Here is a 19,466-nt window from a genome sequence, read left to right as displayed (position 1 = left end):
GTGGCAGGGCAGCTGAGTGTGGTTTGTGTGTGTGGATGGTGGAGTGTGATGTGACATATTGTTGCTGAGCCTACTGGCCACACTTCATATCTGATCTCTCCTAGTCTTTCACATTGCAGGAATGGCTCCAAGAGCTCCAAGAGCTTGCAATATAACTCAAGCTAGCATTTATGTTTGTATTCTTTACAGAAGTAGAAAATTATAACTTGACTTCGATAGTAAGCTTTTGGGGCCATTCCCTCAAACCTTTACATATAGAAACCAGGGCATGCAGGGAATGGTCTGTACAGCTTGCAATCTAACACAAGTTAACATTTATGTGATATAAATGGACTGTCTGATACAGACAGTTTTTCATATCACAGTAAAGTTAACTTGAGTTAGATTGCAAACTCCTGGGGACCATCCCTTTATGCCCCGATGAGCATGTATTTGTGACATAAATAGTGTGGCACTGGCACCTGGTAAATTAAGGCAATTTACCTTATAGTATTCAGGGTCAGGGACTGACAGGCAAACAGTGAAATGGTAGTAGCAGACACAAGGGACAAGGCAATCTGATTTTGTGACACAGTCAGGAGCAGAAGTGACCCCTATGATCACTACTGCTTCTGATTGGCTCACATAAACAAGAAACCCCACACAGATTTGCTTGGTGTGACCTGTAAATAAGTCATCCAGGCAGTGGATGCTGCTAACAGAGTGGGAGGGCTGGAGGCGGGGCTTCATGTTAGGCTGGGGCGGGGCTTAAAGTTAAGCTGGAGGCGGGGCTTAAGGTTAGGTAGGAGGCGGGGCAGAGGATGCTGCTAACAGAGTGTTGCGGTCACCGGCCCGCCGAGCCTCACGGTCGTGCCCGACCGGCACGACCGCTCCGACTACACGAGCTTACCTGCTCGTCGGCGAGCCGGGAACCGCGCACGTAGTTCTTCCGGGCATCGCGCCCAGATCCAAGATGGCGCCGACCGCGTGGTCGCGTCTATTGCTAGCCCCGCCCCCGAGAATTATACCAACGTGTGCGTGACGTCACGACGTCAACGCACACGCACGTTTTGGGGTCAGAGGTCGCCCTCTGACCAATCATAGCCTAGAGAGGGGTATTTAAACCCCTAGCTTTCCCCATTACTTTGCCATGTCGTGGTTTCAGTTTCCTGGTTTCCTGAAAGTGCTGATTCTGTGTTTCTGATTTCCTGGTATCCTGATCCTTGGCGTTTCCCTGGTTATTCTGATCTCTGGTTTCCCTGACCTGGCTTGTTTTATCGGTATTGAGTATTTTCTGGCTTCCTTGACCTCGGCTTTCCCTTTGACCATTCTCTGTCTCTAGCGTATTAGTCCGGCCATTCTAAGGTCCGGTTTACGCTCTATCCTATTATTTTCCTTTTCTTACTTATGTATATGTTTACATAGTTTCTGCGTGTTGGACCACATTACTAGTCGCGACATTACGACATGGCCATGGATCCTGCAGAACTATGCAAGCATATGATCGCATGTGAGAGTAGGGTGGAGGATATGGACCACAGGTTAGACCAATTTGCCCAGGCATTTCAGACCTTGCTCCAGAGGACTGCCTATTTAGAGGTTCCTCCGGTACCACCTGTGGTTCCGCCACCTGTAGTGGTTCCCGTACCACATAAACCACCGTCCATAACCTTGTCACCGCCCCCTCGCTATGGAGGTGATTCCAAGGAATTTAGAGGTTTTTTAAACCAAATTGAATACCACTTTGAGGCCTCCCCAGGTTCATTCCCAACAGATAGATCGAAAATTGGCTATCTGATGAACCAATTAACAGGAAAGGCCTTAACCTGGGCTAACCCCTTATGGGAAAGTGGTGACGCAGTAGCCCGTGATTACAATACTTTTCTTACGGCCTTTAAGGCTACGTTTGAACCTAAAGGCAGGGAGAAGAACGCTGCCAAAGCCCTTATGAGAATCAAGCAAGGCACTCGTTCTGTAGCCGATTATGCAATAGAGTTCAGGACATTAGCATCTGAGGTTGATTGGACCAATAGTGGTCTGGTGGCTGCTTTCTCTGAGGGTCTAGCTGAGAGTATACAAGATGAGACTGCAGCTAGAGACCTTCCGGTTAATCTTAACGAGTTTATTGCATACATGATAGACATTGATAACCGGCTCAGAGAGAGAGAGAAAAACAAACAACGTAACAGACGTTCTAATTTGTCCATAGCCCCTCGTTTCTCTAACCCAGTGGTGAGTAGCCAAACTCCTCTTCCGGAACCTGAACCCATGCAATTGGGTAGCGCTAAACTCACTGAGGCAGAGAGACAACACAGACGTAACGAGGGGTTATGTATGTATTGTGGCAAGAAGGGACATCTAAGATCGTCATGCCCGGTTCGGCCGGAAAACTTGCACACCTAAGGCACGTACGGGGACCGACCTTAGGTGTGATGTATATGTCCCCTAAATTGACTAAGAACCGTTTCCTTGTCAAAGTAACCTTATCTTTCAAGAACACTACTGTTCAGTGTGAGGCTATGATTGACTCTGGGGCAGCGGAGAATTTCCTAGACAAAGAATTCTCTGCAAAACATCTCATGCCCTTAAGACATAAAGAGAAACCTATAGCAGTCGAGGCCATTGATGGAAGGCCTCTTACCCAGCCTTTCATCACACACGAAACTCTACCAATCACTATTTCAGTGGGTATTCTCCATTCTGAAGAAATGACCTTTCAAATTATATCTTCACCTACAGTGCCGATAATACTCGGTTTTCCTTGGCTCCTGAAACACAATCCACGTTTGGATTGGATTGAAGGAGAGATTGTGAGTTGGGGTGAGAGATGCAAAGGTGTTTGCTTTAAGCAAATCCCACAACCTATTTGCACCATCAATGTTCCTGTTACACCTCCCTTGACCACACAAATTCCACAGCAGTATATGGATTTGAAAGAGGTATTTAACAAGGTCCAGTCAGAAGGGTTACCTCCTCATAGACCTTATGACTGTACTATAAACTTATTACCAGGGACTATGCCTCCCAAGGGAGGAATCTATGCCTTGTCCCCCCAGGAAAATCTTTGTTTGGAAGAATATATTAAGGATGCTCTCAGAAAGGGTCATATCCGTAGGTCCTCCTCACCAGCCGGGGCTGGATTCTTCTTTGTCTCTAAAAAAGAAGGAGACCTACGCCCTTGTATTGATTATAGGGGTTTGAATAGGATTACCATTAAAAACGCCTACCCTATTCCCCTTATATCAGAGCTATTTGACAGATTGAAGGGAGCTCGAGTCTTTACCAAGCTCGATCTCCGAAGTGCATACAATCTAGTCAGAATTAAGGACGGTCACGAATGGAAGACCGCATTTAACACCAGAATGGGACATTACGAATACCTGGTTATGCCGTTTGGATTATGTAACGCTCCAGCGGTATTCCAGGATATTATTAACGATGTCCTAAGAGAGTACCTTCACATGTTCGTTCTAGTGTATTTAGACGACATTCTCATCTATTCCCCAGATCTAGAGACACATCACGATCATGTGAGAATTGTACTGAAAACCCTGTTACAAAACGGCCTTTACTGTAAACTGGAAAAATGCCAGTTTGACCAAACGGAGATACAATTCCTTGGATACGTTATATCTCCGTCTGGTTTCCAGATGGATCCTTGCAAACTGGAGGCAGTCTTACAGTGGCCATTACCCAAGGGCCTTAAAGCTACTCAACGCTTTATAGGTTTTGCAAATTACTACCGCAAATTCATAAGGGGATTTTCCTCCGTGATTTCCCCTATAACCAATTTAACAAAAAAAGGAGCAAATTGTATATCTTGGCCCAAAGAAGCAAGAGAGGCATTTGAACAATTAAAATTTTTATTTTCCTCAGCACCTGTCCTGACCCATCCTGATCCATCCAAACCATTTATCCTCGAGGTGGATGCATCAGAGACAGGAGTTGGAGCCATTCTGTCTCAAAGAGAAAGTCCTGATACGCCTTTACATCCCTGTGGATTTTACTCTCGCAAACTCACACCTGCAGAGAGGAATTACGACATAGGGAATAGGGAACTTTTGGCCATTGTACTTGCCCTTAAGGAATGGAGGCATCTCTTGGAAGGTTCCAAAGAGCCACTTTTGATCTTTACTGATCATAAGAATTTGGCTTATATTGGGGACGCTAAGAGACTGTCCTCTCGTCAGGCTAGGTGGTCATTGTTCCTCTCCCGATTCAATTTCGTAATTACGTACAGGCCTGGTACTAAAAACACCAAGGCAGATGCACTTTCTCGGCAGTTTGAGACAGATGAAGTACCAGAACAGGTGATATATCCTATTGTACCTCCTGAATGCCTCATTGCCACTACTGTTTCCGAAGTGTCTTCTCCACTCTTCTGTGCCATAATAGCAGATCAAACTCAGGCACCTGTGGGAAAACCTCCGGACAAACTGTATGTGTCACCTCAGTTTCGAAAGAAGGTACTAGATTTGTTCCATGACAACCTCACAGCGGGCCATCCTGGAGTCCATAAAACTCTCTCAGCCGTCTCCAGGAGATTTTGGTGGCCTGCTCTTAGAAACGATATCAAAGATTATGTTGGGGCATGTCAAATATGTGCCGTTTCTAAAGTTCCTCCTAGGTCACCTCCTGGACTGTTACAACCACTGCCCATACCTAGTGCTCCATGGACCCACTTGGCCATGGATTTCATTGTGGATCTACCCAGTTCTAACGGGTTTAATACAGTTCTTATGGTTATTGATAGATTCACGAAGATGGCACATTTCATCCCACTTAAAAAATTACCATCTGCCCAAGATCTAGTTCAAATATTCTTGAGAGAGATCTTTCGGTTGCACGGTGTACCCAAAAACATAGTATCTGACAGAGGTACCCAGTTTGTTTCTAGGTTTTGGCGTTCCTTTTGCAAACAATTGGGCGTCGAACTCTCCTTTTCGTCAGCATATCACCCTCAAACAAATGGAGCAGCAGAGAGGGCGAATCAGTCTTTAGAAGCTTATTTACGTTGCTTTATAAATGCCAATCAATCTAACTGGTATGAGCTCTTACCCATGGCTGAGTTCGCCAGAAACAATGCCACTCATGAATCTTCTAATCACAGTCCATTCTTTGTTAATCAGGGTTATCACCCCACTGTTTTACCTTCTGCATTCTCAGACACAGATATCCCCGCTTTGAACACCCGTTTAGAATCGATTCATGATACCTGGGATTCCGTCCATTCAGCTCTGCAAAAAGCCTCATTCCGAGCAAAGGTCCAAGCTGACAAGAAACGGGGCGCTAATCCTGTCTATCTTCCAGGTGACAGGGTGTGGCTCTCCACAAGACATATCAAGCTTAAGGTCCCATCCATGAAATTTGCCCCTCGGTACATTGGTCCCTTTCGAGTTACCCAACGTATTAATCCAGTGACCTATTCTTTGGCACTACCGGCTCATATGAGAATAGCGAATACTTTCCATGTGTCTCTGCTCAAGCCCCTTACTTGCAATCGCTACACCAGGGTATCCACTCCTCCTCCGCCCTTGGTAGTGGGTGATCAAGAAGAATACGAAGTCCATTCTATCATGGACTCCAAATTATCCAGAGGTGTTTTGTCCTATCTCGTTGACTGGAAGGGTTATGGTCCCGAGGAACGTTGTTGGGTTCCTGCTGACCGGGTCCATGCGCCCCGTCTTATCCGGTCATTTCACAACCGCTTTCCTCTTAAGCCGGGTCCTTCCCGCCCGGTGCGCGGTCTTCGAGTGGGGGGTACTGTTGCGGTCACCGGCCCGCCGAGCCTCACGGTCGTGCCCGACCGGCACGACCGCTCCGACTACACGAGCTTACCTGCTCGTCGGCGAGCCGGGAACCGCGCACGTAGTTCTTCCGGGCATCGCGCCCAGATCCAAGATGGCGCCGACCGCGTGGTCGCGTCTATTGCTAGCCCCGCCCCCGAGAATTATACCAACGTGTGCGTGACGTCACGACGTCAACGCACACGCACGTTTTGGGGTCAGAGGTCGCCCTCTGACCAATCATAGCCTAGAGAGGGGTATTTAAACCCCTAGCTTTCCCCATTACTTTGCCATGTCGTGGTTTCAGTTTCCTGGTTTCCTGAAAGTGCTGATTCTGTGTTTCTGATTTCCTGGTATCCTGATCCTTGGCGTTTCCCTGGTTATTCTGATCTCTGGTTTCCCTGACCTGGCTTGTTTTATCGGTATTGAGTATTTTCTGGCTTCCTTGACCTCGGCTTTCCCTTTGACCATTCTCTGTCTCTAGCGTATTAGTCCGGCCATTCTAAGGTCCGGTTTACGCTCTATCCTATTATTTTCCTTTTCTTACTTATGTATATGTTTACATAGTTTCTGCGTGTTGGACCACATTACTAGTCGCGACACAGAGTGGGAGGGCTGGAGGTGGGGCTTAAGGTTAGGCTGGAGGCGGGGCTTAAGGTTCAGCTGGAAGCGGGGCTGAGGATGCTGCTGACAGAGTGGGAGGGCTGAGGCAGTGCACACAGTGGCGGACGTCATTGGAGCTGAGGTAAGAACAGCCTAATAGGCGGAACTCCAGATCGCAAGTTCTTGCGATGCTGGAAGTTCCGCCGCCGCGCAAGTTCCTCTCTGCTTTCCCCCAGTGTAGAGCGGGCGGCAGCCTCGCGTGCCGCTCAAATGCACCCCGCGTGCCAGAGGTTGCCGACCCCTGTTCTAATGCTTGTCCTTACCCAAGGCTTTATTATATTTCACTATATTTTATTATATTTCTTTTGCATTGCAAGGTCATACCTAAATGACCTGTGACCTAAAATTACGCATATGAATGTTTGTAGTGATAGTAGCTTGTGTGGTGAAAGTATAAAAAACAGATTATTGCCTCAATAGCTCTCTATAAATAACACACCTGTGTAATTACAGCAAACTGCTGCTCCCACTCCTTCCGAGCCTCCAGTAGCTGATTCTCCCAAGTCATTTGCATTGCTTGAATGCGCAGTTCATTTTCTGTAAGCAACCGGCGCAGTTCCTCTAAAACAAAAAAGTTCAGTTCATAGTACCAGACAATTCTGTATTTGAATAGAGGGGTAGGTGGAATATCAGTAATTGTAATTATAGTATGTGGCTGCTGAAACTTCCCAAAAACCAGAGTCTCTTCTTTTCTGGTGGTACGATGGGTGTAAATAGTATGATCAGGGAGCAGCGCCTGTGATGAAATTCCCACGCTTAGAGCGATGTGGAGGAGGGAAGGAAGAAGATACGGATATAGTGTAGTATGTTCGGATCTTAAGGGATAACTAGCAAAGCTACAATTTCTGGGGAAATTGTGTGAAGTGTTCTTGCCTCCACCAATAGTCTACACCTGGAGTGGGCGGAGTAACTGTTATTATTTATATAGCACATTTAATTGCAACGTTGTTGCCCAAAGTGCTTCACAGTTACATTAAAACATACATTTATAAAAACATTAGCAGGTGTACAAAAGGCCCTGTCTATGACATCACTTGCTGCTGCAGCCTGGCACAGGTCAGAGTATTTTGGCGGTTGCCATCTTCAAACGGTCGTATTTTAAAAACTATACATCCTACATCGAAGAGCTTTATATTGTGAGAATCACACGACACAGACCTACATTTTGATGTATATATGTCTCTGAAGTATTAAAAACGAAGGCACAGTCGCAGTTTAGAAATTGCCCTTCAAATGTGAGCTTTGCAGAGTGGAGTTTCAATGAATGTCAATGGACGGCGTGAGTTGCAAACAAATGGTCATATTGTGAAAACTATCAGGACTATGGCTTAGCCGTGGACATTTTTAGTGACAGCAGGGATAGCTGAACGTTTTGTGTAGGTGGGCTTGAAAATGAGGGAGTGGTGGCAGTTTAGAAATCATGTCCTGATTTTTCAGCTTTTGCCAGTTCCCACTCTAGCTTTCAACATTTTGCCATTCATTCCTATGGGACCAATTTCGCCACAAGAACGACGATATTTCGAGAACCATTTGGCGAAACGTTGCACAAAGTAATAGCACACCAATCGGGAACAATCCGCACGTTTCGGTATATTATTGTCTATGTAGTGTAAAAACTGTGGGAGGAGTTAGGGGGTAAATTTGGCTATAATAAGAATAATAATATATATGTGAGATAACAGTAAGTGGTCTTGCTATGCACTTACAATTTTCTGGCGCTTATACTCAGCTCCAGATATGTGCGCCTGAAGGGTATAATCCCTGTCTATGGATATGTAGACGGTCCTTGGATGTCCTCAAAAGGGGGTCTCCAGAGGTAGTAGTAAGTTATTTCTCCTTTCCAATAGTAGTGGGCTAGTATTCGAATAGTTGGTGATATATTTAAAAAAGAGGATAGAAACACAAAAAAGTGCTCTCTGGATGATACAGAATAAAATGATAAAAGATGGAGGTATACTCACAAGTCTATATATATTGAGCAATATCCCATTTGCTCTTCACTTGTGAGTATACCTCCATCTTTTATCATTTTAATCTGTAACATCCAGAGAGCACTATTTTGTGTTTATATTCTCTCTTTTATACCCCACTGCTATTGGAAAAGAGAAATACCCTTAAGATCCTAACATACTACACTATATCTGTGTCTTCTACCTTCCCTCCTCCATATTGCTTTGAGCGTGGGAATTTCATCACAGGCGCTGCTCCCTGATCCTACTATTCTGTATTTGAAGTGAAACACAACACAGAGAAGGCAAACTTACAATATAGACAGCAGTAGTCTGAGTACAGCTAAAATTGCATTTCTGAATTTGTTCCAGCTCCAAATTGATGATGAACTTTAACTTACTTGTTTCACGTTCAACCCTTTTCCCTGAATTTCCGAGCCCTTCCAATCGTGACAATAACTTGTTATTTTCAGCTTTCAGCTCTTTCATAAGTCGTTCGGTTGGGCTGGCATTGATAATAGCTTTGTTTTTTATTTTCTTTGCTCTAAAAAAGAAAGCATACATGTCAACATATTAAGTTTATTTCTTGGTGTCAATTCATGCGCATGAAAATATAAAATTTAATGCATCCTTGACCACAACATCATATAAATATGGCCAATAGAAGTCTGCTGCTCAATCCTAGCCCTGTGTTCACACAGTCATGGTTTCTCACATTTCTTTGGTTAGTAACATTAAGTATGCGTTGTAAATTAGCTATTAAATGTACAGTAAATCATCTGTTTGCTAAACCAACTTTTATTAAACTGCTGAAACTGGACCAAGTTGAACCAAGCTAATAGTTAAAGTGAGCTTTAATTTATGCTGTTCTTCAAATGTCACACCTTAGCCGCGTATGGATAGAGGCAATTGTACAAGTTGTGATCAAAACAAAACCTGGAATTTGACTATATGTCTGTTCAACCATAATGTACCTCTTTCATATTGAGTACACCCACACTTATTATATATCATTTTGTTCAGAATAAATAGGGCTTTAATTTCACATCAAATATTTATATGAAACATAATTTAAAGCGGCACGGTCATGCCAAACTCCTATTCTCCTATTCTCCTATTCTTTTCTCTTCTCATCCTCTCTCAGAATCTGTTCTCCTTTTCTTCCTTTCTGATCTAGTTTTCTTTAACCCCTTAAGGACACATGACGTGTGTGACATGTCATGATTCCCTTTTATTCCAGAAGTTTGGTCCTTAAGGGGTTAAAGCATAAGATAAAGTAAGGACTACTTTGTCTTGTGTATTTTTACTGCTGGCGGGCTGATCACTAGTAGACATGCCCCTATATATGCCCCAGTATGTGTCTCATGCATCCCCAGCTCCCCTATGTGTCTCATTCTCCCCATTTCAGTTTTACTATGTGTCTAATCCCCCCCAGCTCCTCCATTTGTCACATGCTCCCCCAGCTCCTTCATGTGTCTCATCCCCCCCGGCGCCTAATGTGTCTCATTCTCCCCCCACGCTCCTCCCTGTGTCTCATCCCCTCCATGTGTCTCTTTCTCCCTCCCCAGCTCATCCATGTGTCTCAGCCCCTCCAACTACTACATGTCTCATTCTCCCCTTTCCAGCTCCTCCATGTGTCTCATCCCCCACAATATGTCTCACTCTCCACCCACAGCCCTTCCATGTGCCTCATTCTCCCTCCCCAGCGCCTCCATAGTTCTCATTCTCCCAGCCCCTCCATGAGTCTTTCCCCCATCCTCCTCCCCTCCTGTACCATCTCACCTCCATGTAATGTGGCTGAGTGGATTGTGGTACCTGGTCTGAGAAGAAGTGCTTATTGCTCTCAGTGAAAGTTAAAAAGTTAAATATAGGGCTTTCCCCCTTTTCAGTTTTTACTTATTAAAATTTGCAGACTTGTATGCTGGGCCTATATTGCCATTGAGACTGTATGGCTGCCCAGGAATGAAAATTAACCTCATCATGGCATATCATTTGCAAACGTAGACAACCCAAGGCATTCAAAACGGGGTATGTCCAGTCTTTTTTAGTGGCCACGTAGTCGCAAACCCTGGTAAAAGTTAGTGTTGATGTCTGTTTTTTGCATTTTTCATAATAAAACTGCCCTTTCACTGATGACATCATTGTCACTATATGTTTTACTGCTCTAAACCACTCATATTTGTTTTCTGCAATGTCTCACGAGTACATCAGTGAAATCATATATACAGTGGCGGCTCTAGACTTTGTGAGGCCTTAGGTGAAACTCAAACATGAGGCCACACTAACACCCAAAGTGAAAATAAATAGGTGTTCATTGTGTGTGTATAAGGCTGTAGGGTGGGGGGGGGGGTCTGTAAGGTGGGTAGGGGGGCTGTAAGATAGGTAGGGGGATGTAAGGTGGGTAGGGGGCTGTGAAAAGTGAAATACCTGGTGATCCGGTGGGCTGATTTTCGGTCTGCAGTTAAGCCTCCGATCTCCGGTAAGAGCGTTGCCGTGGAAACCTGTGGCAACACTCTTATTGGCTGGAGATTGCGAGACACCTCAGTCTGCAGCTCGCACCCGGCGGCATACAGAGCAAGCCGCCGGGCCCCCTCCTGTTTCGTGTCCTTGGTCTCTGGCCGAGGACCCGATATGTCACTCTGCCTATGGCGCGAGGTCCCAGTGAGCGCGAGGCCCTAGGCGGCCACCTAAGTCACCTAATTAGAGAGCCGCCTCTGCATATATACTGCGTTCCTGAGTCAGTGTTTAACACTGTGCTATGCTATGCATGGAGACACTTTACTTTCCCCAGGCAGTATCCCATGCAGGCAGTGCTTTAACTTGCCATTCAGGCCATGTGATCGCGATGTCATCTTGATTACATGGGCCGGAAAGTCAGGATTGGGGGGGGCAGCGATCCACAGGGTTTACTATGCTGCCTCACATTAAATTGATTGAACTACAGTTCAGTTGGTCTATTGCATTTAGTGGAGTATTACTTAACAATCAATAAATCTTACAAGGACACTTATTTATCTCATATGGATAATTAATTTATTACAGGCACCGTTTTTATTTAATATTCAATCCCTTATCTTTCTCACTCAACAACTTTCCATACAGTCTTTGCCATTATATTCATATTTAGAGCCAGTATTGTATATCTACAGTTTTGCAAGAAACATTCCGAAGGGGGGGCAGGGTATTTATGGATACGTAACCTCTCTGCGTATCTGAGTGTAGACAATGTCTCCTCGTAGCAGATATCTGCAGGACTAATGGCAGCGATCTGATAAAAAAACAACAACAAATAAGCAAACAGAAACAGGATTACATAGCGGATATGAAATGTATATAGAAGCAGTGATTCGTGATTTGCTTTCATATCAATTTACCTTTAAAATAGGGATGAGGTATTTGCTACACAAAGTGATCACAGTATACATAATACAATTACTTTACATCTTTTTAAACACACTAACTAAGTTAAAAGACCACTTATGCACCCAGACCACTTCATCTCACTGGAGTTCTGCTTGCATTGGCCCTTAATTGTAACCTTTCCTTCAAAAAAACACTTTGAAGGGTTAAGCACAACTCATAGTGCCATAATAGGACAAGAAGCCACAAAGTGATGCCTCAACAATAACATTGTAGGAGGCGGAGAGGGCAACAGCAAGATTAAGATGCTAATTTTTATTGCAGTTATGGAGTGAAAATCTAAAGTGGGACTAGGGCACTATAGCCATAAGAATACAGGTTTGCATTTATAACGGTATTGTGTTCTCTTAAATAGGTTCATCCATCTCAATACAATTCAGTACATTGAGAAATAAATTGCAATAATGGAGACATTTAGCACAGCTGTATGTATTTTTAATACAAATACAAAAAGGAATTTTCATGATACAGTACCATAACGGTCCTACTATTGCCCCCCAGAGCAGACTGTAGAAGCTTTGTCAGAACAGAATCTCGATATGGAATATGTAAAATCTTCTTTCCCATTGCTGCCTCAGCAAGTGCACTAAGGAGAGATTAGAAATTCAGTATAACAGCGGGACACAATTTAATGGTTAAAGGAGCACGTGTCGTCAGGGCTATAATAATAGTTAAAGGACCACTATAGGCACCCAGACCACTTCAGCTTAATGAAGTGGTCTGGGTGCCAGGTCCATCTAGGGTTAACCCTTTCTGCTGTAAACATAGCAGTTTCGGAGAATGTAAAATTACATATCCAGAATTAGCTGTGGAGGTTGCTTACTATCAACCATAGGCAATGTGAATAAAGGGAGAGATTTTACTAGTGATTTTAAATATTGCATCATGCAATTTGAGTGCGGTTTCAGTGATGGAATATACATTTTGTTTAAATATCTCTGGTACATATGCTCATGCCCCCCTATACTAAAGGAGCAAATATGCTTTGAGTAATTAACAATTCTGATTTCCCTGAATGAGAGAACTTCAGCTGTGTAATGCACTGTTCTTCACTACAATACCTTATCACATTGCCTAAGGTAGTCAAACTGAGGTTCACACAGGTGCCTTCTCGAAGACGGTCTCCTTCTGAACCAGAAGACTTCTGTCTTTCACTTCCTGCCAAATCCACCAAGTTAATGCTGGATTGTTTGGTGATGTCCTCTTCCAAGAAAATCTAGGGAAAAGCACACGCAGTGTTCAGTATTCCAGATTAATGTACTTAAGGACACAAGCTATTTTAGCTATGTGTGATATATATATACACACACACACACACACACACACTGTGTTTTGCACTCCAACCATTACTCCTTACTGGATTCAGCCTGGTGTTCAGTAACACATAAGATAGGTATTCCTTAAAAAGCCAGCACTCTGGATCTTGCAAGCAAAATTCTTCTTTATTATAGTATAAATCCATTATTGTCAACGTTTCAGTTCAGGTTCTAAACTTAAGAACAAAAAGAAAGTTTATAACCTGAACTGAAATGTTGACAATAATAGATTGATACTATAATAAATAAGATCCAGAGTGCTGGCTTTTTAACGAATCCCGTTAGATAGATGTATACACATACATACATACATACATACATCCATACAGTATATAGGATTTCATTTCGCCCCCCCCCCCCCGAAAGTTAAAGGCAGGCCCGGACTGGCCATCGGGCACACCGGGCAAATGCCCGGTGGGCCGCGATGGCTGTGGGGCCGAGGCCGGCAGGGGAGATCACAGGATCTCCCCTGCCAGCCCCTGCAGCGCCGAGCGCCGGCCCTGCTCTGTGCCTCCATGGGCCGGTGGGGAGATCAAAGATCTCCCTCACCGTCCCACAGGCAGTTACTGGCGGCCGCCGGCAGGAGAGGGTGTGAGGGAGGGAGGCAGGAGAGAGGACCGGCGGAGTTCTATCCAGCAGCTCCGCCGGGTCCTCTCGTGAGGTCTGAGCGTTACCGCGGCAACGCTAAAGTTCACTCTCACCACTGGACCACCAGGGAAGGATGGCAGCACGGCACCCCCCCCCCAGGCAGAACGGATCCCCCATCCCCCCAGGCAGAACGGATCCCCCCTCCCCCCAGGCAGAACGGATCCCCCCAGGCTAAAGGTAAGAAGGGAGGAGGGGGGATAAAACTTTTTTTTTTTTTTAATTAATAAAAAAATATATTTCAATTTAAATAAAATATACATTCACACTCACACACACAGCACCCAAACACACACAGCACCCAAACACACACAGCACCCAAACACACACACAGCACCCTCAGACACACACACAGCACCCAAACACACACAGCACCCTCAGACACACACAGCACCCAAACACACACACACAGCACCCTCAGACACACACACAGCACCCTCGCTCACACATATACAGCACACTCCCACACATACATATATATATATATATATATATATAAAATAACCCTCAGTGAGTTAAAAGACAAAGAAAATTAGAAACCTAGAATGTGACGGCACATAAAAACACCCTCACACACAGCACCCCTCTTACATACACACACACTGCGCCCCTCAGACATACAATACGTCCAAATATATATATATATTATATACACACACACACACACACAAACACACTACAGCAACCCTCACACTGCACCACTACACACATTACGCTCCAGATACACGCTAGATCCCTTACCCTATATGCACTCGTAATCCTCTACACACACACACACACACACACACACTACAACCCGTATGCACACACTCGCTACATCCCCTATAACACTATGCCCCCTATACACACACTCTCTACAGCGCCTAGCCACACATATTACACCACAAACACAAATTAAATTGACCTATTTACACAATACCACATCACACTCTACATACATGCAACCCGACAAGCAGGCTCCAAACATATGCACCATGCACTTTACTGGCCCTTTTGTCCTCTGGTATCCCACTTGTGGAGACACCAGAGACAATTTAAAAGCAAACACAGCGCAAGCATGTTATTAAATTTGCTTGCGCTGCGCAGAACAAATTCAGGGCCTTTTTCTAATGCCAGAGCTCTTCAGCGGGGCTCTGCGCATTGAACTAACATGCTCACTTTGAGAGGGGGCGTGCTTGTCATTAGTGATGACAAAACACACCCTATCTGGCCCCGCCCCCTTCTTAGGGGGCCGCTCTGATTGAAAAATGCCCGGGCCCAATTTTTTTCCCAGTCCGGCCCTGGTTAAAGGTCATAAAATACAAGGAGTAGGGGGCTGGGCTTGACTACCAGGATGCTCAGTCGCTCCTTGTAAATCACTATATTTTATGAACTGACGGGACCCTATGTTACTACCAGGGCTTTTCAGCTATGATGCAGGCACACCAACTGGGCCACATCAACATATTTGTTAAAGAAGTCAGTTGACAAAGTTCAGTGACTTCTCTTTCTACACTCTACACTCAGCAGAGCAAGATCACAGAGTCTGTATTGACCTACGGAGGCTCTCAAATACAAACATATTAGTTTTACTGTTCATAATATACATATAAATCATACATATATTTCCACAAGTTGTGGAACTTAAAAAAACAAAACAAACTAATATAGTTCCAAACATCCCCCTCTGTGGCAGGGCAGAATTGACATAGGGGCTGATGGAACTGCAGCTCCAGGACCATGCCCATGGAACAGGACCATTGTTGTTTTTGTTTTTTTTACTCTTCACATGCTCTTGCTTAAATGACCACTCTACACTTAAAAAAAAACCAATTTTTTAAAAAAATCACAGTTTAGTAGATATGCCCCAAAGAATAAATGCATGCATATTTTTATGCATGTATTCATTGGGAGTACAGTCTAAAAGAGATTACAAAAGCTGCAGTTGTTATGACTGCAGCCTTTGTAAGTCCTCCCCTTTTTTCCTTGAAGACACTTTCAGTCTCTTCACTTTGAAGTGCTTTTAGGGTGTCTAATGGTTCTTTAAGCATGAAAACGTAAGAGGGATGTAGGGGAACAAAACCTGTGTGGCCTGGCTGACAAAAGAAATTAGTTAAAGGACCACTCTAGGCACCCAGACCACTTCAGCTTAATGAGGTGGTCTGGGTGCCAGGTCCTTCTAGGGTTAACCCATTTTTTCATAAACATAGCAGTTTCAGAGAAACTGCTATGTTTATGAATGGGTTAAGCCTTCCCCCTATGTCCTCTAGTGGCTGTCTCATTGACAGCCGCTAGAGGCGCTTGCGTGCTTCTCACTGTGATTTTCACAGTGAGAGCACGCCAGCGTCTATAGGAAAGCATTATGAATGCTTTCCTATGTGACCGGCTGAATGCGCGCGCAGCTCTTGCCGCTCGTGCGCATTCAGCCGACGGGGAGGAGAAGAGGCGGATCGGAGGAGGAGAGCAGGAGGAGATCTCTCCGCCCAGCGCTGGAAAAAGGTAAGATTTAACCCCTTTCCCCTTTCCAGAGCCGGGCGGGAGGGGGTCCCTGAGGGTGGGGGCACCCTCAGGGCACTCTAGTGCCAGGAAAACGAGTATGTTTTCCTGGCACTAGAGTGGTCCTTTAACCCCTTAAGGACACATGACATATCTGACATGTCATGATTCCCTTTTATTCCAGAAGTTTGGTCCTTAAGGGGTTAAGGTAAAAATGACTTTGCGCACTATGCAAATGCTCTTGCCTCTTCATTCTCTCTAACACTGTAGCATGTTCCCTTTCTTCTACATTTACTACATACAACTTTCCTCTGTCCCAGACTGTATAACATGAGCTTCTGGCTCCTAGTAAGAAGGTTAGGAGAGGATTGGACCAGCGAGTGCTAGGGGACATTTCTTAGAAAGCAAGGAGCAAGTGCATCATTAGACGCATTTATGCCAAGCTCAGGGTGCTGTCTGCATGGTATGTCTTTTGCTGGCCAGTCTGCACGATTGTCAGGCAGCCTGTCATGCATTTACACCAGGCTGACCTTCTAATTCTTTGGGCAGACTCGAACCCTTTTTGGGCATGTTCTGGTTAAGTGATTCGCATCAGTGGCCCAGCCTTTTACTCTGCCCACCGACATTCTGCTTCTCCGGACACTGCTGTTTACTTGAAAGATGAAAGCCAGAGATTAGCATAGGGTTTGTGTCGTCTTATAGCTATATCCTGTGAGTTTCCCTCCAACACCACTTCCACCAGATACGTGATGTTTGGGAGGTATGATTGTTTTGGTGTTTTCTGTCAATAAGATTCTGTGATTAGGCCCATCATAATTGTCAGCATCATGCCCAAAGGGCTCTTAATCTGGCCCTGCTCTGTGGTATCAAACTCACATGAACCAGAGCCTTAAACAATCAGCTCTGAGTTTGAATGCTGGAAAAGAGAAAACTGATAGATTCCTCTGGAAGGATCTCCGCCAAGAGAACAGGGGAATTTCGATAGTGTAATACTGTTTAGCAAATATTTAGCATACTTTTAAAACTCTTACATATAAATAATGTGAGCTCTTGTGCACGATAGACTCGCAAGCATCGCATTAAAAAAAGGTCCGGGTTATTGCTGAGCTAACCATGTGTCTGCGGTATACATGTCCTTCTCAACCAAACGCCTTTGAACTTCATGCCTTCCTGCGATGTCAGCAGTTCCTTGACATGCTTCACCCCAAACATCATGTGATTTTGAATGCTAATCCTATTCAGAAACCTCATTCTAATCATAACCCTTATCCTAAACTTAATCCTAAAATTAATCTCAACCCTAGCAATAGTGTTAGAAGGATTCTTCAAAGCCACAGTTAGTGAAGATGGCATGAATGAATGTCACTACATTACTAAAAGAATGGTTGAAGAAAGTCTATAGGGTAAATTTTTTTTAGTATTATTATTTGTTTCATAAAGATTTTTGGGGGGGTATGTGGTCAGAACTACCGTATATGTTATAATGCAACAAAGCCAAATGTATTCTGTACCTGTTTGAAGTGTATGGTGATGACCATGTGGGACCGGCTGCTGCTGGCATTCATGCTGGTTGAGGCAGTGGTTCTTATTTTTTTCCCTTGTTCCATTAATTTTTCAATTTGAGCATAGCTCTCGCAAGGCACTAGTTTTAGACCATCAACATAAAATCCTTGATGCTGATCTTCTCGCACTTTCAGACCACCAGACTTTTTGGTTTTACATAGCAAATCTGTGACCTGGACAAAATAACGAGTTAGAAAATTTCTGTAACTTTTTATTTTCACAAACTAGATGTTGGCTTACCAGTCGAGAAGAAGAAGCAGCTGCAAATTCAGGTTTTTATTTTAGATTGAAAGCTCACTTGGACAGGGACCTCTTCACCTACTGTTCCCATATGTCAATCGTGTTTTGTACAACGATGCGAAATACATTGACGCTATATAATTAATTGTAATAGAGCTGCTCTGTTTAGTGCCCCTTGGCTGCCATCAGTTTTGGTAAGTGGGTCCATCCAAATTTTATGATGAATGAAACCACTGCTGAGTGATGAACTATGGGGGTTTATGGGATATGCTCAATACTCTCACTGAAAACAAATGGAAGGCTAATGATTGGCTGATAATCACCATCTAATGCCTAGTCTGTGCAGAGCCCTTTGCAGGTGACTTATTTCTTATTTGCACATACATTTCATACATTTAAAATATTTTCTATATAATATGAGTGTGGGAGTACTTGTAATCATGCACTGCTCTACAACTAGCTCTCCAGACAATGCTCTGCATACACACTCTGCAATAGTCAAGAACTACCATCCCTGAACTCTTCTGATTAAGACTGACAATAAGCATGGATCAAAGCTATTCTCTGAGAAATGCCAGGAATTCCATGTTCTATTTATGTTAATTTTGAATTACATCTAAGGAACACTATAGGGTCAGGGATACAAACGTGTATTTCCGATCCTATAGTGTTAAAAGCCACCACCATTTAGGTGGCTTGCCCCTCTTGCTCTCCTTAAAAGGTAGGAAAACCACCTTATTTCCAGTGCTGTGTGGGTCTTCCCCATCTACCTCCTTTTCCATAGGAAATGCATTGGATTGGCTGAGATTGTCAAGGAGGCAGGGCGAGGCCAGGGCCAAATGCCACCCTGGCCAAACAGCATCTCCTCATAGAGGAGCATCTCCTCATCTTCTCCATTTTCTGTGGTGTAAGAAATTTTCCCTCTCACCTCTCATCCGTGATCTCTAGTTGCTTTATTCACCGAACGAACATCCTGTCATTTAGGAAGGGCGCTGGTGAAATTCACTGAATTCACTGAATTCACTGAATTTCACCCTAACAGAACGTCGAAAGTTTGTCCATTCATGTTAGGACAAAATTTGTGCATTTTATTTGGTTTGGAATTTCTGCCGCGGCAAGTGGGGGCCCTAAGTGACAAAAGGGGGGCAACCTAAAGTCCCACCCAGCTCCCACCCATAAGCGGAGGGTGGTGGTCCTAAGTTACAAGGGGGGAAAATACTGCCTCCCCCAGCCACCACCCATGGCAAATGACAGGATGTTCAAATGGCAAATAAAGCAACTAGAGATCATGGAGGAAAGGTGAGTATTGTTGGAAAATTTCTTTGACCTCAGGAAATGGAGCGGACTTAAGCTCCTACTTTGGTAAAAGAAGGTCAAGTATAGGAAAAATACATAAGACAAATTAGTACCTACTTTGACTTATGTTTTTT

At 44.3% G+C, this 19,466-nt stretch overlaps 2 protein-coding genes across 2 annotated transcripts in view; both read right to left on the bottom strand.

The window, feature by feature from the left end:
* CAPN9 (calpain 9) overlaps positions 1–19,466 on the bottom strand; it is a 200,947-nt gene that overhangs the window by 75,331 nt on the left and 106,150 nt on the right. The gene's annotated exons all lie outside the window — the stretch shown is intronic.
* The window catches only part of LOC134586269 (kinesin-like protein KIF28), a 117,787-nt gene that overhangs the window by 72,685 nt on the left and 25,636 nt on the right, over positions 1–19,466 (bottom strand). The window contains exons 5-10 of the mRNA XM_063441756.1: positions 17,745–17,969; positions 12,859–13,013; positions 12,272–12,383; positions 11,578–11,645; positions 8,779–8,921; positions 6,868–6,989 (exon numbers count right to left, since the gene is read on the bottom strand). Coding sequence (XP_063297826.1) covers positions 6,868–6,989; positions 8,779–8,921; positions 11,578–11,645; positions 12,272–12,383; positions 12,859–13,013; positions 17,745–17,969 — 825 coding nt within the window. The remainder of the gene's footprint in view (positions 1–6,867; positions 6,990–8,778; positions 8,922–11,577; positions 11,646–12,271; positions 12,384–12,858; positions 13,014–17,744; positions 17,970–19,466) is intronic.

Source organism: Pelobates fuscus, chromosome 2 (genome assembly GCF_036172605.1).
Source record: "Pelobates fuscus isolate aPelFus1 chromosome 2, aPelFus1.pri, whole genome shotgun sequence".
In the NCBI taxonomy this organism is placed as follows: Eukaryota; Metazoa; Chordata; class Amphibia; order Anura; family Pelobatidae; genus Pelobates; species Pelobates fuscus.
The sequence above is the reverse complement of the archived record's forward strand: the minus strand, read 5'-3'. Positions and strand labels throughout refer to the sequence as shown.